Consider the following 23916-nt stretch of genomic DNA (forward strand, 5'->3'; position numbering starts at 1 on the left):
GGGCTGGGCTGGAGGGGTAGGGCTGGGGATCCCTACTCCCACTAAGACTGGGGGGGTGCCCCATCCTGAGACCACCCAGCAGCAATATGAGCCAGGAGCTGAACAACTGAGATGACTTTTATTAAAAGGGGTGTCCCGAGAAAGCAGCAAGAGGCACCCGCAGCAGCAGCTTCCCCTCAGCACGGCCCCACGCATGGCCTGGGGGCTGCTCTGACCCCATCCCTGAAGCCCTGGGCAGGAGTAGGGGGCAATGGGGGCGGGGAAGGTCAACAGGACCCCCCCTTGTCCCCAGAAGGCACTGTGTGAATTGGGGCTTGGTGCAGGGAAGTTCTGAGCAGGAGGGCAGGGATGCCTGTCCCCAGCATGTCCCCTTCCCCAGCAGGTCACTGGGCCATTCTTGTTCCAGCCAGGATGACCCCCCTGAAGTGTTGGGGGGAGGAAATGCCCAGCACCCCCCTGCCGTCATCACCCGGCCAAAGCTCCCTGAGAGCCGGGGGGCAGCCACCAGCCGAGGACGGTGGCAGTGTGGCAGAGTGCTGGCCATGGGACTCCCCAGCACCTCCCCATCCGAATCAGGCCAGCACTGAGGGTCCCTGCAGCAAATCCTTGGTGTGCTGTGTCCCGCACAGGACAGGGACAAGGACAGACCCAGCAGAAGTGACAGCAGCTATTCCAGACAAAGTAGCAGGAGGCATGGAGCACATCGCCCACCATCCCAGGGGGGGTGCCTACCCCCGACCGAGCAGGGGGTACACCAGGAAATAGCCCAGTGTGGAGCCCGCAATGGCCCCCAGAAAGATCCAGGTGTTGTAGGACATGACGGCCAGCATCACCATGTAGCCCAGCACCACCTGCACCACGTGGAACAGCGTCTGGCCGACGTGGTACTGAAACCACCTGTGGAAGATGGGAAACCCCATCAACGAGGGGCCAGGGCAGCTGGCACCCCCGCCTCGCCAGCAGTCCACAGCGGGCAGAGATGGGTTTGGGGAGAAGGGAGAGGGATGGGGGCTACAACCAGCAGTGCAGGGGGAAATCCCACGCCAACAGCACCGGGAGGGTATTACTAAGAGGTTGGCAGGAAGAAGAGCCTCGGGAATGGTCTGGGATGAAACAGAAAACCCCAGGGCTTGGCTCCAATGGCTTGTGCTGGGAAGGAAAGACCTGGGCCAGCTTTGCTGGGGTGCCTGAGCTGCTGCTGGTTCCCAGCCCTGAAGCACAAGGACCCTCCTGCACCCACAGTGGCTCCTGGGGGAATGCAAGCATTTAAGACAGTTGAAGAACACCCTGGACATCTCCCCCAGTACCTGGAGGGGCTGGGATGCCCCCAGGGCCACCTCCCGAGGCTGTACACCTGCCTCTTTCCTGCAAGCCTGTTAATCCCCGTCTGCCCCTTCACAGCCTTGCTCCTCTCCTGCGCTAGCCCAGGGGTCCTACATCCATCCCTGAGCCCCAGCCCCAGGCGACCCCACTAGCCAGGTGCATGGGGGTCCCCACAGTACCTGCCCTGTGTGAGGCCAGTGTCCTCCTCCTCCTCCGGCTCCACCAGTGCCTCTCGGCTGAGGCTGTGGGGCAGAGCCAGCAGCGCCCGCCGCAGCAGCACGGCCTTACCCATCTTGACGGCTTCGTAAAGCATCGACAGCAGCAGGATCACCAGCACTGAGAGTGCCATCCCTGCATGAGAAACACCCTGCTGCTGCGTGCTGGTGGGAGAGGGGGTGTGGGGGCAAGGAGGGGGACAGCAGGTCCTGGCACAGAGGGCTTGGGCACATCCATAGGATAAAGTGGAAGGAACGAAGGGCTCCTGGGATTGGGGTTGGGCCGCAGTGACAGGCAGCAGGTTTGGGATGTGCTGGGAAACGACGTATTTAGCCCAATCCCCCCTCCATATTCCTAGGGAGTATTTTTTGGAGGGGTTGCTCTGAAAAAAATCAGCATCTTTGCATCTACTCCATAAAAATGAGAAGGTTGAAGTATGATGCTGGGACAATAACTTAAAAAAACCCAACAGCATAAAAGAAAACAGGAAGCTGAGTCACCACCGAGTGACCAGGAAGACGGGGGTTGGCAGGCCTGGGAGGGGGATGCTTCCCTGAGCAGCTTGGGAGGATCACCCCCTGCCCAGGGCATTACGGGGGCACGGCACTGTTCATCACGGTAGGAAAGGGTCAGCCAAAAACAGACAGTGCCCGCCGAGCTCTGGGGCAAGTGGAGCCCACCAGAGCTCTGCCCCGACCCCTCCAAGCAGTAGGTGCCCCCACACTAATGCTGCGTGGGGGCCCTGCTCCCCCTACTCCCAGCCCATTGCTAACACTGCTCCGGCTGGGAATGCAAAGCCACGGCTTGGTTCTCTGCCCCACATCCCTTTCCCTGGGTGGAAAACACAGCCGAACAGATGGGTGTCCTGGGGCTGGCAGCCTACCTGTGGGGGTGTGGACACTCCAGAAGTCAAACAGCAGCACTGCTGTGTCCGAGAAGTAGAAGGACATCTGGAAGAGAGGTCAAGCAGTGATGGGGCAGACAGGGGCTGGGGTGCCCACACCTTCAGTGGGTCCATGCACCCACCACTCTGAAGGGCTGAGCCCCAGTGCTGATGCTCAGCCGGGGTTTTACCAAATGGTGCAATTTCCCACCCCCAAATTCCTGAAACTGGAAGAGGAACTTGCACTGAAAATCAATCACGCAGACCACCCTCTAGCAGGACAGTTTTCACCTCTAGCAGCAGTTCCCGCGCCTGTGTCTGGGATGGTGAGAAAAAGAGTTTATCCCTGTGAGAGAGAGACGAGCCCAGGGCTTCATTAGCCCAGATTTGAGAAGGGAAGGTCTGTGGGAGACAGACAGAAGCTAGTGGACATCATCTGCAGCCTGAAGCAGTGGTGGCCAGAGCCCAGCCACCCTCTGCTCTCCTCTGCCTCCCGTGGCTCCTCTTGTATCGCTGGGACCGGCCAAAGCACCCACAGCCACAGGCCTGATGATGGGCGCCAGGGCAGCTGGTCCAGGGCTGCCTCCCTGGCACAGGAGCATCGGTCCAAGCACTGGGGCTGCCGGGACCTACAAAGGCATCAACCCCCTCTTTATCACACTCAAACACTAAGAACAAGTACTGCTCTTGCGTAACGAATCCACCTACAGTGCTGATACCACAGCTGCCAAGTCTTGCTCCACCAAAAAGTGGAATTTTGTTGGGTTATTTTCTGCCTCCCTTCAGCGCCTCCCTCTAGCTAGTGCTCCTGGGGCTTGTGCTCTCTCCTCTGCTGCACTGACCCGGCTTTGGCCGCCCGCGCCCACCGTTACTGGCACCAGCAGATGTGGCTGACGGGACCGGCCTCGGCCAGAAATACCATCCCATAACCGGGTGTCCACACCGCAGACAGGCTCTAATTACACCCTTCGGCCGCTTGTTACCCAAAGCACATTAGCATGTATAATTGGCTCATGCTTTTAAGCTTCCTTTGGCAACAGATTAATGATAATTAGCCTTTAAATAAAGCTAATTCTCCTTTGCAGGCTTCACCCATAAGTCTGTAGTGTCTTGTAAGGAAAAAGTAACTATCTTAAGGACAGGCGAAGAAAAGTGACCAGCAGAAGATCCCCTCACCGCACCAGGTCTCCCAGCCTGGGGTGAAGCCATGTGTCTTCAGGCACCCAGCGTGGCTGTGAGACCAAAACGATGCCTCTTGGGCCAATGACCCCTCGCTCCTCTCCTATAGCCACGCTAGAGCATGATCTCCCCAGACACAGCATCTTGCTGGGTGAGATGCAAACCTCAAAAGGATGAACCCTAAAAATCTCTGCGCCCTTTGCAAGAGAGGAATTGTGCTGGCGGGGCGATGGGGCAGGCCCAGGGATATGGCTTGGAGGGATGCGGTCCTGTCCTCACGCCCCTGCCCACACGGCAGTGATTCAGCAGGCGCCGGGGTAAGGCTGCGCCCTGCTCCTCCTCTGCACCTTGCTGGTGCTCACACACGCAAATCAAGCTGCTGAAAGATATCCTGCACTGCCTCCTCCCATGCACGCAACACCTATGTGTCACCACTTAATTCACTGCAGTTCTGGGGTTAACCTTCACCATTAAGTGAAAAAACCAGTGGTGTACATGTGAAGCAGTGTTGGGCTGCCTGGCACATCCCAACCTGCTGCTCCAGTCTGACTGGGACACCTGGCCCCGAACGGCGGGATGAGCTGCCTCCCTGCAGCGCACCGACCCCTGGGATGCAAAACAGCACGGCTGTTCCAGCCAGCCCCAGCTGCAGCCCCCACTGGGGACACAGTGGCCTGGGGAGATGTCCCCACACCAGGGTGCTCCCTGGAGCCAGTGGGAGCCACCCCTTGAGCCTCACTGGGATGCTGCTACAGGAGGCTGGTGCCAGCAAACCGGGAGGACCCAGGAGCCTTAAGCATCGCACCTCACACCTGAGCTTAAAGCACAAACCTGTGCCACGGCGATGGATTAAGGCTGCTGCCACGACGTGAGCTCGAGGGGCTGGTGTCAGCTGGCACCCGCGACAGCCCCGCCACGGGGATGGACGAGAGAGTGACGGCAGAGAGCGGGTGACAGGGGGAGCGGGGGTGACAGGAGTGGGGGACGGGAGTGGGAGACAGTAGGGAGTGGGTGATAGGGGAGAGCTGGCGGTGGGGGAGCGTGGGTGATGGGGGAGTGGGTGACGGGTGATAAGGGGTGACGGGTGACAGGGAGCCTTCGGGTAGGGGACGCGCAGCCCCGGGATGCCAGGCGCAGGCTGCCCACCCGCCGCACGCCTCACCGGGGCCGCGGTTTGGGGATCGCTGCCCGGCCCCGGCTGAGCGGGGGGCGCGGGGGGGCGCAGCGGCTACGCAGGGACGTGCGTGGTCTCCGCGCCGACCTACGGGTCCCGCACCGGTGAGCCTGCGGGGCCCCCCCGGGACGCACACCCGGCCCGGCCGCCCCCCGGCCCGGCTCACCTGCATGGCGGCGGTGCGCGGCCCCGTCGCTGCCCGCCCCGTCGCAGCCCGGCTCGGCTCGGCCCGGCCCAGCCCGTCGCGGGCGCTGACGCGAGCAGCGGGGCTCGCTGGGAGTTGTAGTGCGGAGGGGGGCGGGGCACGCGCCGGGCGGGGCGGCCGCGGGCAGCGGGGAGGGGGCTCAGCATCCCTGCGGGGGGAGGGGGCTCAGCATCCCCGGGCAGCGGGGAGGGGGCTCAGCATCCCTGCGGGGGGAGGGGGCTCAGCATCCCCGGGCAGCGGGGAGGGGGCTCAGCATCCCTGCAGGGGGAGGGGGCTCAGCATCCCTGCGGGGGGAGGGGGCTCAGCATCCCCGGGCAGCGGGGAGGGGGCTCAGCATCCCTGCGGGGGGAGGGGGCTCAGCATCCCCGGGCAGCGGGGAGGGGGCTCAGCATCCCTGCGGAGGGAGGGGGCTCAGCATCTCCGGGCAGCGGGGAGGGGGCTCAGCATCCCCGGGCAGCGGGGAGGGGGCTGGTCCCGTTTCCCACCCCATCCCCGTTCCCAGCAGTAGCAAAAAGCCCCTCGAAGCATTCACGAGTGTTTCTGCCGCTTTCCCCACGGAATCACAGGGCGCTTGCAACCCCAGCCGCCCCGCAGCTGCAGAAGACGAGAAGTCTTCCCCCCACCATCAAGGCTTTCCCGGAAAGGGGCAGGATTTCCGAAGGGGAACTTGGCTTCCCAGCTGGGGCCGCAGCAAGAGCACGCAGGCGCTCTCTCCTTGCTGGCCCTCCCTGCCCATCTCCATTTCCCGGGGGGCAGGAGCTGGAGCTGCCCCTGCCTCAGTTTCCCCAAGTGCTGATGCCCACAGAGGCACCCAGTGCCTGCCAGGGGATATACGTGTAAGTCCCTGCTTGGGAAGGGGATAGGGGGCCGCAGGCAAAACACCACTGTTAGTAGCCAGTGTATTTTTCCTTGTCACTAGAGAGGTGGAATTGAAGTTATTCACGGTGTGTTGGCTACTTGAATTAAGAAAAAATACTGGATAAACCCACCAATGCGCTACTTCTCTTTAAAATCTTTCCTCAAGTTTCCATCAAAAATGGACACCCGATTTTTTTGGCAGCTGAAGCTCCTCTGGGTGGTGGCCAGCATGGCTGGCAGGTGAGGTGAAGACTGTGCCTGCTGCTTTCCTCCTTTGCAAAAACACAGCGGAGAACGCTGCTAAAAAGAGTAATTTGTGCAAAGAAAAAGCAAAACCAAACAAAAAAAAAACCCACCCCAGAAAACAAAAAACATTCTGCCCTGAAAAAAATGTTGGTTTGCTGTCACTTGAGAGTCTGCTCTGCTTATGTCCCCTGGATCCAACATGTGCCTTGAGTTGGGATTTAATTTTCCCTTTGCAATCTGCTGCATAGGGTGTCTCTCCTCAGCACCCAGCACCCATGGGTGCTGCCCGAGCCCCTGCCTGCCCCCTGCTCCCCAGCCAGCCCGGCCACGAGCAGCTCCGCTTCCCCTTTCACCTCCCTGCCAGGAAGGGAGGTGGCTGCATGGCAGGGACCACCGGGGTGACAATGCACCCGCATGTCCCCATGGTGGGCTGCAGGTGAGGGGATGTCGCCGGGGGGTTCCCACAGGGTGGTGGCAGCTGCAGGGGGAGGAAAGGCCGGTGGGTCCAGGACTGGCATCATGCCCTTGCAGGGCAGAGCTGGGAGCGGTTTTACAGAGGGGTACCCCACATGACAAGCAGTGTATTGCAGCAAACAGAAATGAAATGCCAGAGTGGAAAAACCCTTTTCAAGGCACTCGGTCACTGCCCCCTGTCCCCCTTGGCGAGTACGGCTGGTGACGTACCTGGGCACAGTGGGGATGGCTACTGCAACCCACAAAAAGATGCTACACCAGGGACTGAGCTAGCAAAGAGCGGTACAGCTTGCACACACAATTCGGCATTGCTTAAGCTGCTCCCTAAGTACTGTGCCCCCCCCAAAAGCTTCACCTGCTGCTCTCCTTGACCCCCAGGGCAGGGTAGGGTCTGGGTGCTGCGCTGCTCCACCGGCACTGGTGCTCAACTCACCTGGGCACACATGCTGCAAGGGCAAGGTAGGCAAGCTCCGCGTTAGACTCTGCAGTGAAGGGTGCTGAGAAAACCAGCGGTGCAGCACAAAACCAGCTGAGATCTCGGGGGTCTGGGGCTGTGCACCAGCGAAATGGGGGTGCTGGAATACAGCTATGGCTCAGGTGCCACACGGAAGCCCTCTGCCCTTGGGAGTCACCTGTACCCACCTAGGGCCAAGCAGCCCAGCAATAGCAGGAGGGTTAGAGGCAAGGGAAACACTGGTGGGAACAACAGAAATAGAGCAGTGAGTATCAGTACTGCAGCACGGGCTTCAGTTCCTGCCCCTGCACGAGCAGAGCAATGCTGCCTTGCAGCACAGTCCTGCTGTAGCACCCGGGTCTACCCCACCAAAAGCCCACTGACCCCCACCTGAGTTGCAGACCCACAACAGAGCCAGAACTTGGGCAGGTTTTGCATTCTCCAGCCCTTCTCAATCCCTGCTGCTTGCAGCAGCCTGCGGTCGCTTTGCCCGGCAGAGAGCAGGTAGCGCAGCAGGGACCTGCCTGCTGGGGCTCTCCAGGCTGCTCCTCAGCCTGGTCCTGGGGGGATGAGCCTCCGAGCATTTGTGCACTTGACCGAGGCAAAGAAAACCCCCTTTCCTTTCCCTCCTCCCAAGCTAGCGGGACTTTTTTTGGCGTTTTTTTCTTCAGCAGACAGCTTAGTTCTTGGTGGTTATAATTACACAAGCCTCCCCCAATCAGTCATTAAATTAGCACCTTCTTTCATACATATATATATATAATATATAATTTATAAAGAAATGAATTTTGTAAACAATATTCTTCTACTCCAGAAGGAAGTGTAGTCCGTGGCATAATGCAGCTACAAACACGTATCTCAGAAAGAGGAGCAGCAGCTCTGGGGAGCGGGTGGGAGCCCCATGCCACCCCCAGCCTCCGCGCATGTCCCCAGCAGGACAGTTCTTGGGTGGGGAGCGAACTGGCCGGCTCGGTTTGGGTGTCACCGGTTTCAGCTGAAGCAAACTGGTCCAACTGTGAAACCAAACTGGTGCGAGGCATCGCCATTGTGAAAGACGGCCAGGTCCCGCAGGGGCAGCAGGGAGAGCTCCTCTGTGGTGAACTGGAAGATGGTGTCGGTGATGGAGGACTCGTTGTCCAGCTGAAACAAGCACCAGGGGCAGCTGAGTGGCACAGAAACCCTCGGCTGGTGGGCCTGGAGGACCCTCTCAGAGCACCTGCTGTCCCCTTTGCTGCTCCGGTTGCTCCTCGATACACCCAACAGCCCTGTGGGCATGGCCAGGTCTCCATCCCCAGCCCTTCGTGGCTTGTCCAGGGAGGTGGCCTCCCCCCTGTCCCATTCATGCCCTGCCACATCCCAGCCTGCTTCCCAAGACCAGGGCAGCTCCTTGGGCCCAGGGAGAGGATGCTCTCCATCCCCATCCCGCCACGTGAAGCTGCATCCACCAGGTTTATCCCAAACCCCGAGGGTGCCAACCATGCCGAGGGGCTCTGCAAATGTCGGGGGACTAGAAAAGGGTCTGGCCACAGCCAGGCTTACCACACAGCCCTGCAGGCTGGCTGCATAGCTCTGCTCCCGGGAGTCGGCCAGGAAGCGGATTTCCTTCTCGGGCTGGGGCTGGCCCTGCTCGGGAGCGGGTCTGCAGGAGTATGAGACCTTCTGGGTGGCCAGGTGGCTGTGCAGGCGGAGGAAGCGGAGCTGCACCGGGCTGGCCCCCTCGTACTCCAGCTGCAGGGGCAACGAGAGAGAAACCCGGGTAGCGGGGGCTGCCTGGAGGTACCTGTGCTTCCCCCAGTTCCAAACTAGGCAGGATTCAGCTGTCTGCTAAAGCACTCGTTTGGATTTTCTTGCAGAAGGAGGTGTCACATCCCACCATGCACAGCCAGTGGGACCTTGTGCCCAGGCACTTCCCACCACAGCAGGGCAGGCACTGGAAGACCCCTGATCCCACGAGATGGGCATTGTGTCCCCTTGGCTGTCCTGGCCAGGCACTCACCAGGAAGCCCCCGGGCAGGGCGCTGAACCACTCAAAGGTGTCCTTGGAGGTGTAGGCACTCAGCCAAGCCTTGATAGGGACCTGTGGGGAGTGGGGACCATGTCACACTGTCCCAGGCTTCAGTTCCCTGGGACTTGCAAACTTTGTGACCAGGATCCTCACCCCAAAGTGCTCCAACAGTTCCCTGGGATGGCAGTGGTCACCACAGCAAGGGACCGGCCACTTTGTCCCCTCTCCAGCCCTGACAACCCCTGTCCTCACCTGCCCCGAGGGATAACACAGGGCTGAAGCTGCCCCATGAAAGCCACCCCATACCTGGTTGTGGACGGGGGCTATGCAGGTCTCACCCCCTGCTGTGAAGTTGCAGAAGGCCACCAGTGCGTCCTGGGGGCTGCCCTGGTTGGGGTCGATGTAGTATTGCCCTGGAGGGAGGCAGAGGGGAGGTCCTGGCACCCAGTTTTTGGAACAAGGAGGATGCCATGCTGTACCGTGCCATCCCACCCCAGCTTGTAGCACATTCCCGGCTGCAACTTCCATCTTCCTGGGATGCAGCCTAGCTGCCATCCTGTTTCTCCAGGGATGCTCATGAAACGCAGCTGAGCTCATCCCCCCAAATCCTTATTCCCTCTTAACTGCAGAAGCTGCCTGTTCCCCCACATTGGCCAGCAGGGAGGGCTGGCCTGATGTGAGGCCATTGTGGGGGGACCCCGTGTGCACCCCAGTACCGTTGGGCAGGCTGGGGTGAGCCAGCAGCAGCTCCTTGCAGGTGGCCGCTGGGTTGGTTTTGGTGCCGTTGGGTTGCTCGACAAGAGCTTGCAGCTCCTGACTCAAGGTGTCCAGCAGAGTCCAGACTGCAGTGTAATTCAGGTGGTTGGAGGGATAAATTAGGTGCTGAAAGAAAAAGAGGGGGATATAACCAAGCTGACATTAGCTCCCCCCTCCCCACCTCTTATTTTGTCTAGGAGCATCATTGGGTGCTCAGGGAGAGGATGGGACACGCAGGGCACAAGGACAAGCCTGGTGGGAGAGAGATTAACCAGAACCGCTTGCTCTCTCTGCAAGGACTTTGGCCCCTGTGCACACAGGACCTCAGAAGCAGTGGGAGATGGGACAGCACCACTGTCAGCCCCTTCCCACCCCAGTCGACACCCACCAAAAGCAGGATGGGAAGCCCTTGCCCCCATGCACTCACCCGCAGCTGCTCCCTGGACAGCATCAGCGTGGGTCCTCTGGGACCAGGGGGGCCAGCGAGACCCTGGGTGACAATGACAATGCTGGTGATGCTGACTGCTACCCACGAGCCCCCCCCCCCCCCCATTTGCAGCTCCTCCAACAGTGCCAGCAGCTGGCCATCCCCACGGCATGGCATGGCATGGTGGGACCTCACTGCCAAACCCGAGGGAGAAGGGACCCAAATTTTGGCACGAGGGACATTAGCGGCTCTGCTTACCGGTGTGCCCGGTGTGCCCCTGGGTCCCGGCAGCCCCGGGAAGCCTTTCGGCCCCTGCCAAAGGTCAAGGTGGAGGAGAGAAGAAAAGCAAGGTGGCAAGATGCTGCTGTGCTGAGCTGCACCCCAGGGTGCCCCACAGGGCCACCCTGCACTCCGGGGAGAGGACAGGGGGGGATGGTGCCCCACAGCAGGGCTGAGCCCAGCTCAGGTGCTTCCCCCTACTTACTTTGGGTCCAGACAAGCCCTGGAAGAGAAGGACAAGTCCCAGCTAAGACGGAGGCAGGCGGGATTGAAGCCCCATCACAGCGTAACTGCGGGTGGGTCCAGGAGTGAACCCCAAACCTGCCCAGAGGGTGAGGGACTCACCGGTGTCCCAGGGATGCCAGGGTGTCCCCGTGGGCCGGGGGGGCCAGTGTCACCCTGCAAAGACACCGGAGGAGGTCAGGACACTGCATGGGGCATCTCCCAGCCCTATGTCCTTCTACAGCTCAGCCCCTTCCCCAGGTGGATTTTGCACAGAAAAATGAGGAATTCACCCCAAATAGTCACCTTGGTTCCTGCCATCCCCCCTCCACCCTGCCCTTACCTGCTGTCCCTTGGGTCCTGGCCTCCCAGGGATGCCATGGGGTCCCAGCTTGCCCTAGGAGACATGGAAGGGTGTCACACAGGGTGACAAGGGACCAAGAGGGGGGAGGAAAAGAGCAAACCCCTTCACACACCTTGAAGCCATCGTCCCCTTGCTGTCCCAGCTCGCCCACACTGCCCTTCTCGCCCTAGGAGAGAGTGAGGGAGAGCTCTGGTGGCAAAGAGGAGGGTAGAAACCCCCTGGGACACCAGGCCGAGGTGGGGGGCTCTGCCCTGGACGGTGGGCTTCGGGAACCCTACTCTAGTTACCCCATCAGTGGTGTTTCATTGCGTAGGCAACAGAGGTTTTGCTTGCTGCCTGACCCTGGCAGGAGACACCTGCCTGAGGACGTTTCCCAAGGTCGAATATCTCCTGGCCTCCAGCAAACAGTTGGAAATGGGAAATCCCCAGTTACAGCTGGGTGCAAAATTTCTGAAAAAAACCCTCCATTCTTCTGGTTTGGTAGAATTAACTGTAGCCATATTGCTGGGGAAGGAGGAGGTGTGATAGCGCATCTGCCTCCCCTCCTCAGCTGTGACGGGTAAAAACTGAAAGCATTTTGTCCCAGACTAAAATATCATTCAAGACAACCTCGCAACTTCCCAGAAAACCCTTTGGGAAAACAAAGAAAATTTCTTGTGTGCTGAAATCTGGTGGAGCAGGGGAAGAAACCACAGCGGGGCAGCTGCCCACAGCCTCCTCTCCCAGGCTCTGGCCTTGCTGAACACCCTGGACTTTAGCTTCTGCTATTGCTCATTTAGCTCGCAATAAATTTAATGCTGAGGTTTCATTTTCCTGAATGCTGTGAGCAACTACCCGCCACCAGGGACTGCTTGTCACTCTTATTTACAGCCTTATGGCTGATGGATGGGGCCGTGAGGATACGCTTTGCTTCTCAGGCCAAGGTTGGATCCATCAGCTCATCAGTAATGGCACAGAGATGGTATGTGCTTGTGCTGCATCAGCATCAACACTGAGAGCAGGGGATTAAAGGACTACGCTGCTGCTTGCAACTCCAGGAGGATGGAGAGGCTGGAACAGGACCTGGTTTTGGAGAAAGCCTCACGGTCCCACCTCGCAGCACCTGGGGACATGGTCAACCCCCAAAGAAGGATGCTGCAGCGATCAGGGTTCAAGAAGAGGGGAATAAGTGATGGCATCCAGCAAATTAAATGCTAGCCCAGCCCAGAGTCCCCCTGTCCCCGTGCCTGGGACTCAAGTGCCCAGTACATATCACCTACCTTGGGTCCTTTCGGTCCAGGGTCTCCCTTCATGCCCTTCAGCCCTGGGATGCCCTAAGAGAGAAATGATGCAGTACCGCATCACCCTGCGCCTGAGCTGCTCCCGTCGGCTCCCTGGCAAAGGGGAACCTTGCCACAATGGTGGCTTCCAGGATTCTGAGAATTTCAGGCAGTTTTACAAACTTTGAGGTATTTTCTCATCATATCTTTGATTTTTGCTTTCAGGAGGATCCCTCAAGCAAAGACCATTAAATAGTGCAGTTCAGGTCCCTTAGCTGGTTGCCGAACATGCCACCTTTCTTCTGTGAAGTTTCCAAAGTCAGGATTTTTATTTTAAATGAGAAAAAACAATTCTCAGCAATTAAAAAAACCCCAAACATCTGAGTAGTTTTTTTGGGGGAATGCTGGCTGCTGCAGTGCAGCCAGTCCCTCCAGCCATGGCAGCTCGCTGGGCACATGGGCACAGTCCTCCACAAGTGCTCAGCACTGCCGAGCATCAGACACTTAACTGGAAGGGAAGTATTTGGCCTCTAGAACAACATATTGGAAATTACGTGATTTGCCTGACTGCATGCACATTGTTGGGATGCTAATTTGGGAGGAGAAGGCACAATGAGATGGTTAAATGACAGATGGTTAAAACACCTAGAAACATCACTTATTTTAAATGGGTCTCTGCTTTGGTTGTCTGCAGAGCTGGGTTGCACAGTGGTACCTGTGGGGGCCAAACAGTGAGCAGCTGTCACCCCAAAACCTTCAAACTAATACTCACATAGGGTCCCTGGGGGCCCTGGGGTCCTTCCAGCCCCTTGTCACCTGGGTAGCCCTGAAATGCAAAAGCGAGAGATCCTGGCTGGTGAGCCCAGAGGGGCAGGGCGAGGGGAGGCAGGAGTGATGCCCTGATGCCTCTTGCAGGGAAAGCAGCCCATGGGGGCTGGGGGTGTGGAAGACCCTTGTCTTGAGCTGGAAGGGACTGGGGACACAGAGCCCTCCAGCTATGCGGTGCCCCTGTATTGGCTTATTGTTTTCTGAGCTGGGGCTCAGGTAGTTGGGAGCACCCCCCGTCTTGAGAGCACCCCTGAGCTGTCAGGGTGCCAAAGCAGCCCTTGCCCCGGTGGGGCAAAGCCAACCTACCTTGGGTCCCTGGGGACCTCTCGGGGGTCGGTGGCCAACTTTGCCTCGCTTCCCCTGGGAATGACAGATGAAAGACTCACGAGCAATTCAGGCATGTTAAAGGCACTAAGCTGGCTGCCCCACATCCCCCTCGCTGCCCCCCCAGGGTTGCTGAGCCCCCAGCAAACTGGGGGTGCTCTGCAAGATCTCTGTGGGTTCTAAGCATCAGCCCCATGCTTCCTGCCAACCTCCATGGGGACAACAACGCCGTTTACCCGTCTGCCAGCTTCTCCAGGGACCCCTTCTTCCCCTTCGTGCCCCATATCACCCTGGGGGAAGAAGAGACAGGAGACGTGGGTCACCAGCAGGCCAGCCACAGCCTGAACCAGGACTGGGGAAAAGGGGCTGCTTGCTGCGTGGAGATGGGGACGGAGCTCAGCAGGTGCTGTGGGACCCTGGGGATGGAGACCAAGGCCATAGTGCGCAGCTGGCCACTGAAGGGGAGGTTCCCTGTTTCCAAGGGCACCCGAGTCAGGATGGAGGCAGCCCTGTGGGGCTGAACTGGGGAGACTTGCCAGCCCCTCACCCAAAAACCAGCCAAGACAGCCCAAAGGCATCGAAGGGGTCTGTGTTTGCCAGGCACTGGTGCACAGCTGCCTTTACAGCAGGGAGAAGCAGGTCCCCCCAGGGCGATTCCCCCTGGTTTCTCTCCACAGACCACAGTGGGGTTGACCAGCTCAGGCTCAGCCACCCCATGTCTGGTGGCTGGTCTCCCCCCCAGGTGCCATCCACAGAAGACGATTTCAAAGGTACCTTTTCTCCTTTGCGACCTTTCCAGCCTTTAGGACCAGCTTGTCCTGGAGACCCCTAAAATCTCAAAGGAGAAGGAAACCCCTCCGTAAGGATGCTGTGCCAGGGATGTCTCCTCCCAGTCTCCCTTCCTGCTCTTGCCACAGCGTGCGCAGGAGGATGCTCTAAGCTGAAGTCTCCATTTGAGACTTTTGCCCCTCTCTGGAGCAGGCTGGGCAGAGTGGGGCAACAAGGGCGTTCCAGTAGGAACAGGAGATGTTGCCCATGTGGGATCTCACCGCAGCTGGGAGATCCCAGCATCCTACCATCTGTGCCAGGAGAACCAGTATGGCTCCACCCCATTCCTCACCGTTTGCCCTGGTTTTCCTGGCTTGCCTGGCTTCCCTTTCACACCTGCCAGGCCCTAGGAAGTGGGGGAAAAAAAAAAAAAAAAAAAAGTATGAAAATCAACCCAGCTCGAAGAAAAAGCTCCAGGGTTATTCACCCAAATCCTGGGAAGGCTGTTAGAGTGGCAGAGACAGAAAAACCAGAGGCAGAGAAGCAGGGTAGCAGAGGAGCCCACTCACCTCGGTGCCACTCAGCCCTGGGGCTCCAGCTTCACCTGGTGGCCCGAGAGGACCCTGAGTTCATGAGGGGACAAAAGACCAACAGATGAGGCTGGCATCAGCGCCAGGTTATTTGGAGGAAGGCAGGAGGGCGCGTACAAAGCCAGCTGCCTCGCCCCAGCGTCTGGGCTGGGGTTGCTCCCCGCAGGGACTGCTGGTGTTGTGCCAGGGAAGACCACCCTGTGGGGACATCCCCTGCCCATCCCCATGGCAGAGTTACCTGCTGGCCTGGCTCTCCCTTGGCTCCCACTGCTCCTCTGGCTCCTTCGTGCCCAGTGTAGCCCCGGAGCCCAGGGGCACCCACTGGCCCCCGGGCACCTGCTGCGCCCTGGGGTGCACACAGAGGGGGGCACAGGTTACACTCCAGCCCAGCCCCACCTGGAGCAGGGCTTGAGCAGCTGCCCCCTGAGGGGCTTCAACCACACCAAGCCACAACTCCTGCTGTCTGCTTTGCAAATCCACCCAGAGTTTATTCTGCATCCCAACCTCTCCCAGGAAAGGTGACTGCCTGAGTTAAGGACATGTCTTGCCTGGGTAAAGCGACACTGCAACACGGGAAAACTGGGATGCACATGGGATGTATCCTGCTGCTGAGTGCAGGGCACCAGTAACACACCTGGGGCTCTGTGCATGTCAGGACCAGGACCATAAAAATGCATCTCAGGGCAGAGTGCTCCTGAGCACAGGTGGCTCCTGGAGCCACCTGACCCTATGGACACCCACAGATCTGCTCGGGGACAGCAGAGGGGGAAACCAAGTGCCCCAGGCAGACTCCAACAGCCGAGCATTAATTGCGCAACAGCTGGCGGCACTTCTGCACGGTTTTTAACAGCTGTATTAAACGCCTTTGTGGAGGTTTGGCTCTAGGGAAACCAGGGAAACAATGACTCAGTTACGAAGCCACTGCACGGCAGGACCTGGGAGACACTGCCTGGAACCGGGGCTGCCAGAGCTTGCTTTGTGGCCACCCCCGGGGTGAAGGTGAGGCACAGCCCCAAGCCCAGGCTCTGCTGCTCCATCACAAGATGCCACCAAACCTTTTTCCCAGGGAAGTTTTGCAGAGGTAGGGCAGGTACTCACCACCAAACCGGGCTTGCCACCATCCCCCTTGACTCCATCATCTCCAGGGAGTCCCTGCGGTGATGTTGGGGATTTAGAATAAGCCCGTCACCACCACGTGCTCTGCGCTCAGGCCCCCTGCAGGTATTTTAAGCATCCTCTCCCTCGTACCACGTTCAGCTGGCCGAGGCACATGCCCAGGCAGCACCCGGGCACCACGTGGGAGTGAACACGATTTGATCACAGGAACGGGTCTTCCACAGGGCACCCCTGGGTGCCAGGCTGAAATGGTCTGATTTTTGGGGTGGGGGCATATAAGTACCTCCTGGGAGTCAGTGCCAAGGTATGAGGCATTAAAACCCCCTCCTCACTCCTGAGCCCCCTGGCCTGGGCAGTTAAGGGGAAGTAAATCCTTTGGTTTTGGTTTGTATTAGAAGTGGTGAAGTACTGGGGAAGCCTTTGGCAGCTCCTGGGTCTACAAGGTCCCAGGCTTCAGTACCTCTAATCCTGGAGCACCAGTGGGTCCATCCATGCCTCGTGGCCCTGGCTCTCCCTGAGGAAGAAGGGGAAACAGCTCTGTCTGCAAAAAAAACCCTTCCTTGCCTTGTTGACTTTGGATCTCAGGCAAAAAGACAGGGAGTGCTCCATGGCAGGTCCCCCAGGTCCCCAGTCTGACCCAGGTCCTTCACCACAGCCAGCCCCACCCCATCCCCCATCAGCCAGAAGCAGAAAGCAGAGCTTGGGAAAAGACCAGAAAAGGGTGTTTCACCCACAGATAAAGGGCTGGAGCCATCACCATGTCATACCTTCACTCCCTCGGGACCATCGAGCCCAGGAGGACCTCGGAGACCCGTCCCACCCTGTTCAGGGCACAAGCAAAGGAGCCCCATTGATTCACCCCTGCCCAGTTCTCCCAGTCACACACACTCCTCCCCAGCCAGGTCTGCGATCAGCCAAAAGGGGAGGAGGGAAGTGACCTGACTTACAAATCGTCCTCTGGCTCCTGCAGGTCCCGCAACTCCAGTGACACCAACCTGGCCCTGGGACACAGAAGGAGACACGTTCAGCAGGGTCACAGCCCGGCTGGGGGGCAGGAGGCTGGAGTTTGGCCAGAGGCAACGTTAACCGAGGCTGTCCAGCAAATCCAAGCTGTCCTTTTGTGCCAACAAACCCCAATTTTGGAGTCATGCCCATGAGACACAAAAACTCCCTAATTATGGACATTTACCCATTCCTAGTATTTTATGTGGCTCCTGGAGCCCAAGGTTTCCTGCCAGGGGTGAGGTCCCCCTCCTTGGCACCCAGCCCCCAACCACCAGCCTGCACGGATGCTGGGAGCCTGGTGGGCTGAGGCAGCCCCTCTCTGTACTTGCCAGCAAACCTTCTTGGCCTTTCTCTCCTTTATGGCCTTTTTCTCCAATCTCCCCCGTGGCAGCTCCAAGGCCAGGCACTCCAGGAAGCCCCCTGGGGCCAGCATCACCCTGCTCAGGGATGCAGACAGACATGTCACCACAAAGAAGGAAAAGGCATTCCAATTAAATGAGCTTCTTCATGGAGATGGTGTGTTTCACACCCTCTCACTGAGTGCTGCAGACAGAAGTTCACCCTAGGGTGCTCAACAGAGGTGCCGATGCCAGGTCTGAGCCCCGCATCTCCAGTGGTCCTCAGCCATGGGGACACCTCTGCCATGCTTCTGCCCCCACCATGGCAAATGGAGCAGCAGATGCTGAGCAGGTTATGGGTGTGTTCCATGGGTGCTGCAAGGAGGGGAAAGAGCTACAGGCACTCCTCACCTTCTGTCCCTGAGGTCCTGGCTCACCCGGGTCTCCAGCATCACCAGTGTCACCCTGCCCAGAGGGGAAATACCGGCATCAGATGCAGCAACTGCAACTGCTCCCCAGCACCATCCCAGGGTGGGTTAAAAGCTGACTCTGACTTCCATGGGCTTCTCCACCCTCCTCTGGCCAGGATTTTTGTGCTGGGTAAGAGCTGGCCGTGTGGCTTTGCCTGCACCAGGAGGCCACGGCCAGCTATGACCCACACTGGCCTAAAAGTGGGTGAAGACAAAATGCTGAGCACAGCCAAGCAGCACCTTGCCCAGCACAGGGAACCCAAAGCATCAGCTCCCTCCTTCCATGGGGACACCTCAGCCTATCCATGGCAAAGCTGTAGCACGTGCAGTTGTCCGGAGCCAGTGCACCGGGTGCACAGCTTTCTGATCCCCATCCTGTCCCCATTCCCTGGCAGAGGATGCTGGTGGGCAGCAGTGACCACCGTGGTGGTGTCAGTCAGCACACGTACCTCCTTTCCTTGCTCCCCGGGGCTCCCCGGCAGCCCCTCTGGCCCATCATCCCCTGGCTCCCCGGGGTCCCCTCTGATGCCCGGAGCTCCGCAGGTTCCTGCCTCCCCCTGGACAGGATTAAGACAACCAGGATTACTCTTGGCTGTCTCTTCCGGCTGACCCTGGCTCTGCCCTCCATCGTTTCTCACCATACAGCCACCTCAGCTTTCCTTATACAGGTACCCCCAACTATGAGGGGACCTGGACCCACCTACCATGCCTAGCAACATAAATCCCCAGACATGAACATGCTGCAGGTGGATTTTAAACAGTCCCACGTGGTTTTAGGTGCCTGCCTGTCCCTGCAGCAGCGGGGCCAGGTGAGCCCAGCACCTGCATCGGTATCACCCCAGCACCCAGCAGGGACCAACCTGCTCGCCTTTGCGCCCCAGCTGACCCTCTGCTCCTGGTGGTCCTGGTGGTCCCTGGGGAGGAAACACACAGCCCAGCCCTAGCACAGCTCTTTTACATTGCGCAAAGCCTTTGGCTCAGTTAATGCAGACGCAGCTTTAACCTTCTGGTTTAGTTGAGGATCAGCAACCTCCTCCCTTCATTTCCCATCCCTGGAGAAGGCACGTGGGGAGAGGCGGGCTGAAGCAGCCCCAGCCGAGGGAAGGGCAGGGCTCCCCAGCTGATGTACCTGCTCGCCATCCAGCCCGCTGATGCCGGCTTGCCCAGGATCTCCCACATCACCCTGCCAGAGGACACAGACATGAGGACAGGCAGCCATGGTGGTCCTCCAACCAGGTTCCCCACAGACCTCCCTGCCCCAGCTGTCCAGCATTTGCAGGAGGGCTTGCAAGACTCTTCTCCCACCCTGCACCAGACATGTAAATCCCCATCCAACTGGGGAAAGCCAATGGCCAAACTGGGAGGAGTGCTGGCCCCTACAGCCCTGGGGAGTAAACCCCACTTTGGGCAAGCAGAGTGAGACCAAGACCTGCCTGGGCAGCTCCTGACTCATGGGACCGGGAAGGGAATAAACCCACTTTCTCTATCCTTACCTTTTCTCCTCTCATCCCTGAAGGCCCTTCAGGTCCCTTAGCACCTTCCCGGCCCTGAAAACAAACAACCCATATCAGCAGCAAGGCTTTGCCTTAACCCAGGAGGCCTTTGCAGTTCCTAAGCAGGGGTCTGGGGTGCCCCAGCACACCACATCCCCATGGGCAGAGAAGCCACACACCATCTTCCCTTATCCTTCTCTTCCTGCAGGTGCTTTAGGGAACTCCCCAAAGAGTTGCACTAGCAAAATTCTTGCACCCTGTCCTAGTACCTGAGGCAGGAGGTTGTGCTGGGCATCGATCCAAGGAGCCCCATCTGCACTCACCGGGTACCCAGCTGGGCCAGCAGCACCAGCCACTCCAGGAGCTCCTCCTTCTCCTGCTGAGCCAGGCTTCCCAGGGATGCCATCCAGCCCCTGCGTGCCGGGAATGCCCTGCAAAGCCAAAAGGCCACTTAGGTACCTCAAAATGCAGTGCAGGGTGCAGCTCCGGGGAGGGCAGGCCAGTGGGAGCCCCATGCCTGAAGCAGCTGGGCCACCACAGGGTCTGCAAGGTACCACCTGCACCTGGTGGGTACCAGTGCCTCATCACTGCAGGTGCATGAGGGTCCTGCTGTCCCCGTACCTGACTGGTCACCACCCAGCTACCCATGCAGGGTTTGGGTCATTCTCTGCCCCACAACCAGCCCAGGGATGAAGCTGCCTCCAGAGTGGGCACCTATCTTTCATCCCATTGGACATCACCCAACTTCAGCCTACAGAGCATCTCCGCAAGCTACAGCTCTCCCACTTACAGGTGGCCCTGGAAGCCCTCGAGGACCCGGGTCTCCTGCTCTGCCCTGAAACAAGAAGGATGCTCAGCAGCGTGGTCATGGCAAGGAGGCACAGGGGACCCCGAGTAGGGTAAGGCTTTGCTTGGACAATCCCTGTGTGCCTGGGCCGCCTCAGCAGTGTCTGGGCAGATAGCACAAAGCCCGGGCAGCAGCAAGTGGGACACCAGGCTCCTGCCTGCTCCTGCAAAAGGGTCCGGGGTCCACGCCGCTTATGCTACAGGTAGCACATGTATCTGTTGCAGAGCATTGCACATCTGCAGGGGACCGCGGCAGAGAGAGCGGAACAAGCCAGGCACACGGGGAGCATGGCAAGCCCTACCTGGGAGCCGGGAGCGCCTCGGGGACCAGGGGGACCTGGCAGGGCCTAGGGGGAGGAGAGCACCATCAGAGCCCCACGCCGCAGCCCTGAGTGTTCCCCTCTCCCCAGTTTAGCCCCTTGATGCCAATGGCAAAGTTTTCCCATTTTCCCATACCCAGCCCAGCAAAGGCAACCTGCTCAGTGCTTCTCTGGTGGCCTGGAGCTGCCCAGGGCAGCAGCAAACAACACTCACCTTGGGACCAGCTTTTCCTGGAAATCCTGGTGGGCCTTGGGCTCCCTTTTCTCCCTGTTACGAGGCAGGAAAGATTTCCTTTCTTCTTTATGTTTTAATGCCGTAATTTCTTCAGTGAGAACCACCCACCCCAGCCAACTCTCCCCCCACCCCCCCAACCCAACCAAAAAACCAGGTGCCTAGCATCTTATAACAAGCCACAGGAGTCTGGGCAGGTAAGTGCCCAGAACCATCAGCTCACCCAATGTGGGAGCCAGCTCCAGCCATTCTCCTCCTGCCACCCCTGCAGCCCCCTGATGGAGACCATTCACAGATACCACCCAAACCCACCCATTTGGTTCAACGCTCCAATGCAAAAAAGTTTCTGAAGCCTGAACTCCCACCCCAGTGCATCTCCTCACTGCTGTGCTGGACCTCCCAGCCCTACCTTGTCTCCCCTGCGCCCTGGCCTCCCACGGTCACCGGCAGGTCCCGGGTAGCCCTGAGGAGAGCATGGCATCAGGAGGCAGCCGGGGCTGCCCAGAATCTCCAGGGTTTTGGGAGAAGGTGGCTGCTGAGGCTGAGCTCTTCGCCAGGGAAAGGCAGGACCCCCGGGCACCGCAGGAGCCCTGGCAGGATGGCGAGTGCCTGGCTGGAGGCAGCCCTGCTCCAGCGAGCCTCCCTCCCAACTCAGCCACTCCTGCAGGCAGGTGGGCAGCACCCTCCCCCCTCCCCCCAGGGACATTATCACTTACATAGGTGCCAACAGGTCCTTGTGGCCCCTCCGAGCCAGGCTTTCCAGGCAGCCCCTGCCAGGTGAGATGAGATCATTAATGAACCTCTGCTCCTGGGATGCTGGCAGGCACTTCCCACCCTTGGTGTCCATGTCTGTGCCCACAGGATCCCCCCAGGTCTCCCCATGGCAGCCAAGAGCCTCTCAGGGCTGTTCACCATCATCACAGCTCCAACTAGCCCCCACAAGCCCCAGCTCTCACCTTTGGGCCCAGGTAACCCAGGTCTCCATCAGGTCCAGGTTTTCCCAGAGAGCCCTTTGGAAATATTTGGGGAGGAGATATCAGTCAAAAGGCTGAGATGAGCCAAGCCCCACCGAGCCATTGCTGCTGCCTCTGTGCTCACGGACAAGAGTCACCTGGTCCAAGCCAGGTTGCTGGGGACAAACTCTGTCACTGTGGCCCACCCTGGTGGCTCCTGCACACCAGTACCCTGTGGCTGGCTCTCCAGCAGGGCTGTCCTAGGGAAGGTGACAATAGTCAATCCTGGGGTCATCACCAAGCCCAGCTGAGAGCAGGCTCTCAGGGAGGAGCTCTTCCAGCAGCAGGGGCTGCTCTGGGTCCCCATCCCAGTGGGCAAGGACCTGGGACCTCCTCCCTGAACCTGTACCACCCATTTCCTCCTGGGATGGAGCGTACGCTTTGATCCCCTCCCAGGACTCAGGACCACGCTGCTATTCAGCCACCCAGGCGTGAAGGGTTTCCACGGGCTGCCATCCCCCATGGAGACCCTGCTAGGCTTGGGGAAGCTGCAAAAAATCTTTCGGGCAGATTCCCTGGGGAAATCATTCTGCTTTTCCCTAGCCCCAGCTCTTTCTGCCAATGAGGCTTTTCCATGTCTTTTAACGAGAAGTTAAGACCAGGTCCTACAGATGTCCTGATCCCCTGCCAGTTCCCAAGGCGGGAAAGCCCCATATCGCCCAGCAGCAGCACCAACCCTGCTGACTTCCCACCTAAGAAAATGCAGAGCTCATGCAGAAGGAACTTTTTTTTTGTCTCCTTACTATCGATCCAGGAGATCCTGTGTGTCCACGGCCCCCTGGCAAGCCGGCAAAACCCTGGAAGAAAGGGCGGAAGACGAGCAATGGAGGGAAGGCAGAAGCAGGAGGGATGGAGCAGCTCTCCTCTGGCAGTGCACGGCCTGAGACCAACCCAAACCAGAGCGAGCGCCCAGGGCCAGGTGCAGGCGAAGGGCTCAGCCCCTCGAAGGCAGCGCTGGTGCTTTCCACTTCAAACCAGCTCTTTGGTTTCTCGCTGCTGAAGCGCTGCAGATGTGTGTGTACATGCACAACACCCACACATGCATCCAGACAGCGCTACGTGATGCTGACAGCCAACTCAGAGGTGCGTCTCCTTGACCCAGAGCAGAACATTTTTCATGTATTGTTTTGAGGGAAGTGCCAGATTTGGTTTTGCTTTTGCTTTTAGCTCAAAGATAAACAAATATTAGAAATCCTGCAGAAGGGAAAACTTGCTACCAGCCCAGGTCTTGCTGCTGGACCTGTCTTGGATAGCAGTACAAGGGATGAGACATCATTTTGCAATAGCCAGTTCTTAAAAGCACTGCCCATTCCCTCTCCTTCACCCTTCAGCACAATTCTCAGCAGGTTCTTGCCTGGAGAAGCACTCTTCAGAGCACCCTTTGGCTGGTCTCGCTCCATCAGGGCCACCCACCACCTGTGCCTCATCCTATGGGTATGCTTTTGAGGCACATCCCCAGGGGGAGAGCCCCGAGCAGAAAGGAGGAAGGACAGAAATCAGGCAGCCACGCAGCTCTACTCACCGGTGGTCCTCTCCTGCCTGGGCTGCCCACAGTCCCTGGGTGACCCTGCAGGACAAGGCAGGCAATGATGAGGATGGGGAGGCAGAGGCAGCCTCTCCCAGTCCCACCATGTCAGCCCACAGCCAGCTGCTGCACATCACGGCAAGGTCCAACATGGTGTCAAGGTCTTGACCCACACAGCCATGGGGATGGTGGGGTTGGGAAGTCCCCTTATGTCAGGCTCAGCTCCCCCTCTTGATACAACCCACTGCCCCAGCCCTTGCCCACTGTCAAGTACAGAGTGTAGGATGGGAACCTGTGTACCAGGCTTTCCTTCTGCACCTTCTGCTCCTGGGATGCCCCGCGAGCCCTGGAAGGAGAGTCTCACCTCAGGAAGGCAGAGTCTGGTGGCAGGGTGCCCCCATCAGGGCCTCATCCAGCCCCAGAGCCTCCCTCCAGTATTAAAAAGGTGGCAAATTAGCAGTGGCATGGTCCCCAGGGTGTTCAGCTGATCTGTATTGAGCCATGGGTTCACTAGTGCATAGGTCCTCCCTGCACAGCTCCTGCAGCTCCTCCCTGCTCCATTCCACCTTTGGATGCAATCACTGGGAAGTAACATGAGTGTAGGAGGAAACCCATTCCCACCGTGAACACCTCAACTGTGTTTTGTCCCCTCTTGCCCCAGCTATTTATTCCTGGCTTTGTCACCAAACACGACTCTGAATAACAGAGTTTTCTTAAGTTGCTA

The 23916-nt window shown here is 58.8% G+C and overlaps 2 protein-coding genes across 2 annotated transcripts in view; both read right to left on the reverse strand.

Moving 5' to 3' along the window:
• Window positions 1-99: 99 nt before the first annotated feature.
• SLC31A2 (solute carrier family 31 member 2) lies at window positions 100-5071 on the reverse strand. The gene is made up of 4 exons (XM_055795827.1): window positions 4942-5071; window positions 2423-2489; window positions 1503-1674; window positions 100-897 (listed from the first exon to the last, which is right to left on the reverse strand). Exons 1-4 carry the CDS (start codon window positions 4945-4947, stop codon window positions 729-731), a joined length of 414 nt encoding a protein of 137 aa, XP_055651802.1. The 5' UTR covers window positions 4948-5071; the 3' UTR covers window positions 100-728.
• A 2722-nt stretch (window positions 5072-7793) lies between these two features.
• LOC106112062 (collagen alpha-1(I) chain-like) overlaps window positions 7794-23916 on the reverse strand; it is a 90625-nt gene continuing 74502 nt past the window's right edge. Inside the window, 39 exon segments of the mRNA XM_055793775.1 lie at window positions 7794-8152; window positions 8552-8740; window positions 9009-9089; window positions 9324-9430; window positions 9734-9899; window positions 10201-10263; window positions 10459-10512; window positions 10685-10702; window positions 10825-10878; window positions 11045-11098; window positions 11178-11231; window positions 12325-12378; window positions 13097-13150; window positions 13459-13512; window positions 13713-13766; window positions 14251-14304; window positions 14597-14650; window positions 14814-14867; window positions 15073-15180; window positions 15933-15986; window positions 16411-16464; window positions 16718-16771; window positions 16898-16951; window positions 17285-17392; window positions 17705-17758; window positions 18213-18320; window positions 18624-18677; window positions 18893-18946; window positions 19257-19310; window positions 19580-19687; window positions 20047-20091; window positions 20405-20449; window positions 20637-20690; window positions 21064-21117; window positions 21371-21424; window positions 21611-21664; window positions 22411-22464; window positions 23190-23234; window positions 23485-23538. Coding sequence (XP_055649750.1) covers window positions 8003-8152; window positions 8552-8740; window positions 9009-9089; window positions 9324-9430; window positions 9734-9899; window positions 10201-10263; window positions 10459-10512; window positions 10685-10702; window positions 10825-10878; window positions 11045-11098; window positions 11178-11231; window positions 12325-12378; window positions 13097-13150; window positions 13459-13512; window positions 13713-13766; window positions 14251-14304; window positions 14597-14650; window positions 14814-14867; window positions 15073-15180; window positions 15933-15986; window positions 16411-16464; window positions 16718-16771; window positions 16898-16951; window positions 17285-17392; window positions 17705-17758; window positions 18213-18320; window positions 18624-18677; window positions 18893-18946; window positions 19257-19310; window positions 19580-19687; window positions 20047-20091; window positions 20405-20449; window positions 20637-20690; window positions 21064-21117; window positions 21371-21424; window positions 21611-21664; window positions 22411-22464; window positions 23190-23234; window positions 23485-23538 — 2691 coding nt within the window. The 3' untranslated portion in view covers window positions 7794-8002.

This window comes from Falco peregrinus, chromosome 1, assembly GCF_023634155.1.
Source record: "Falco peregrinus isolate bFalPer1 chromosome 1, bFalPer1.pri, whole genome shotgun sequence".
NCBI lineage: Eukaryota > Metazoa > Chordata > Aves > Falconiformes > Falconidae > Falco > Falco peregrinus.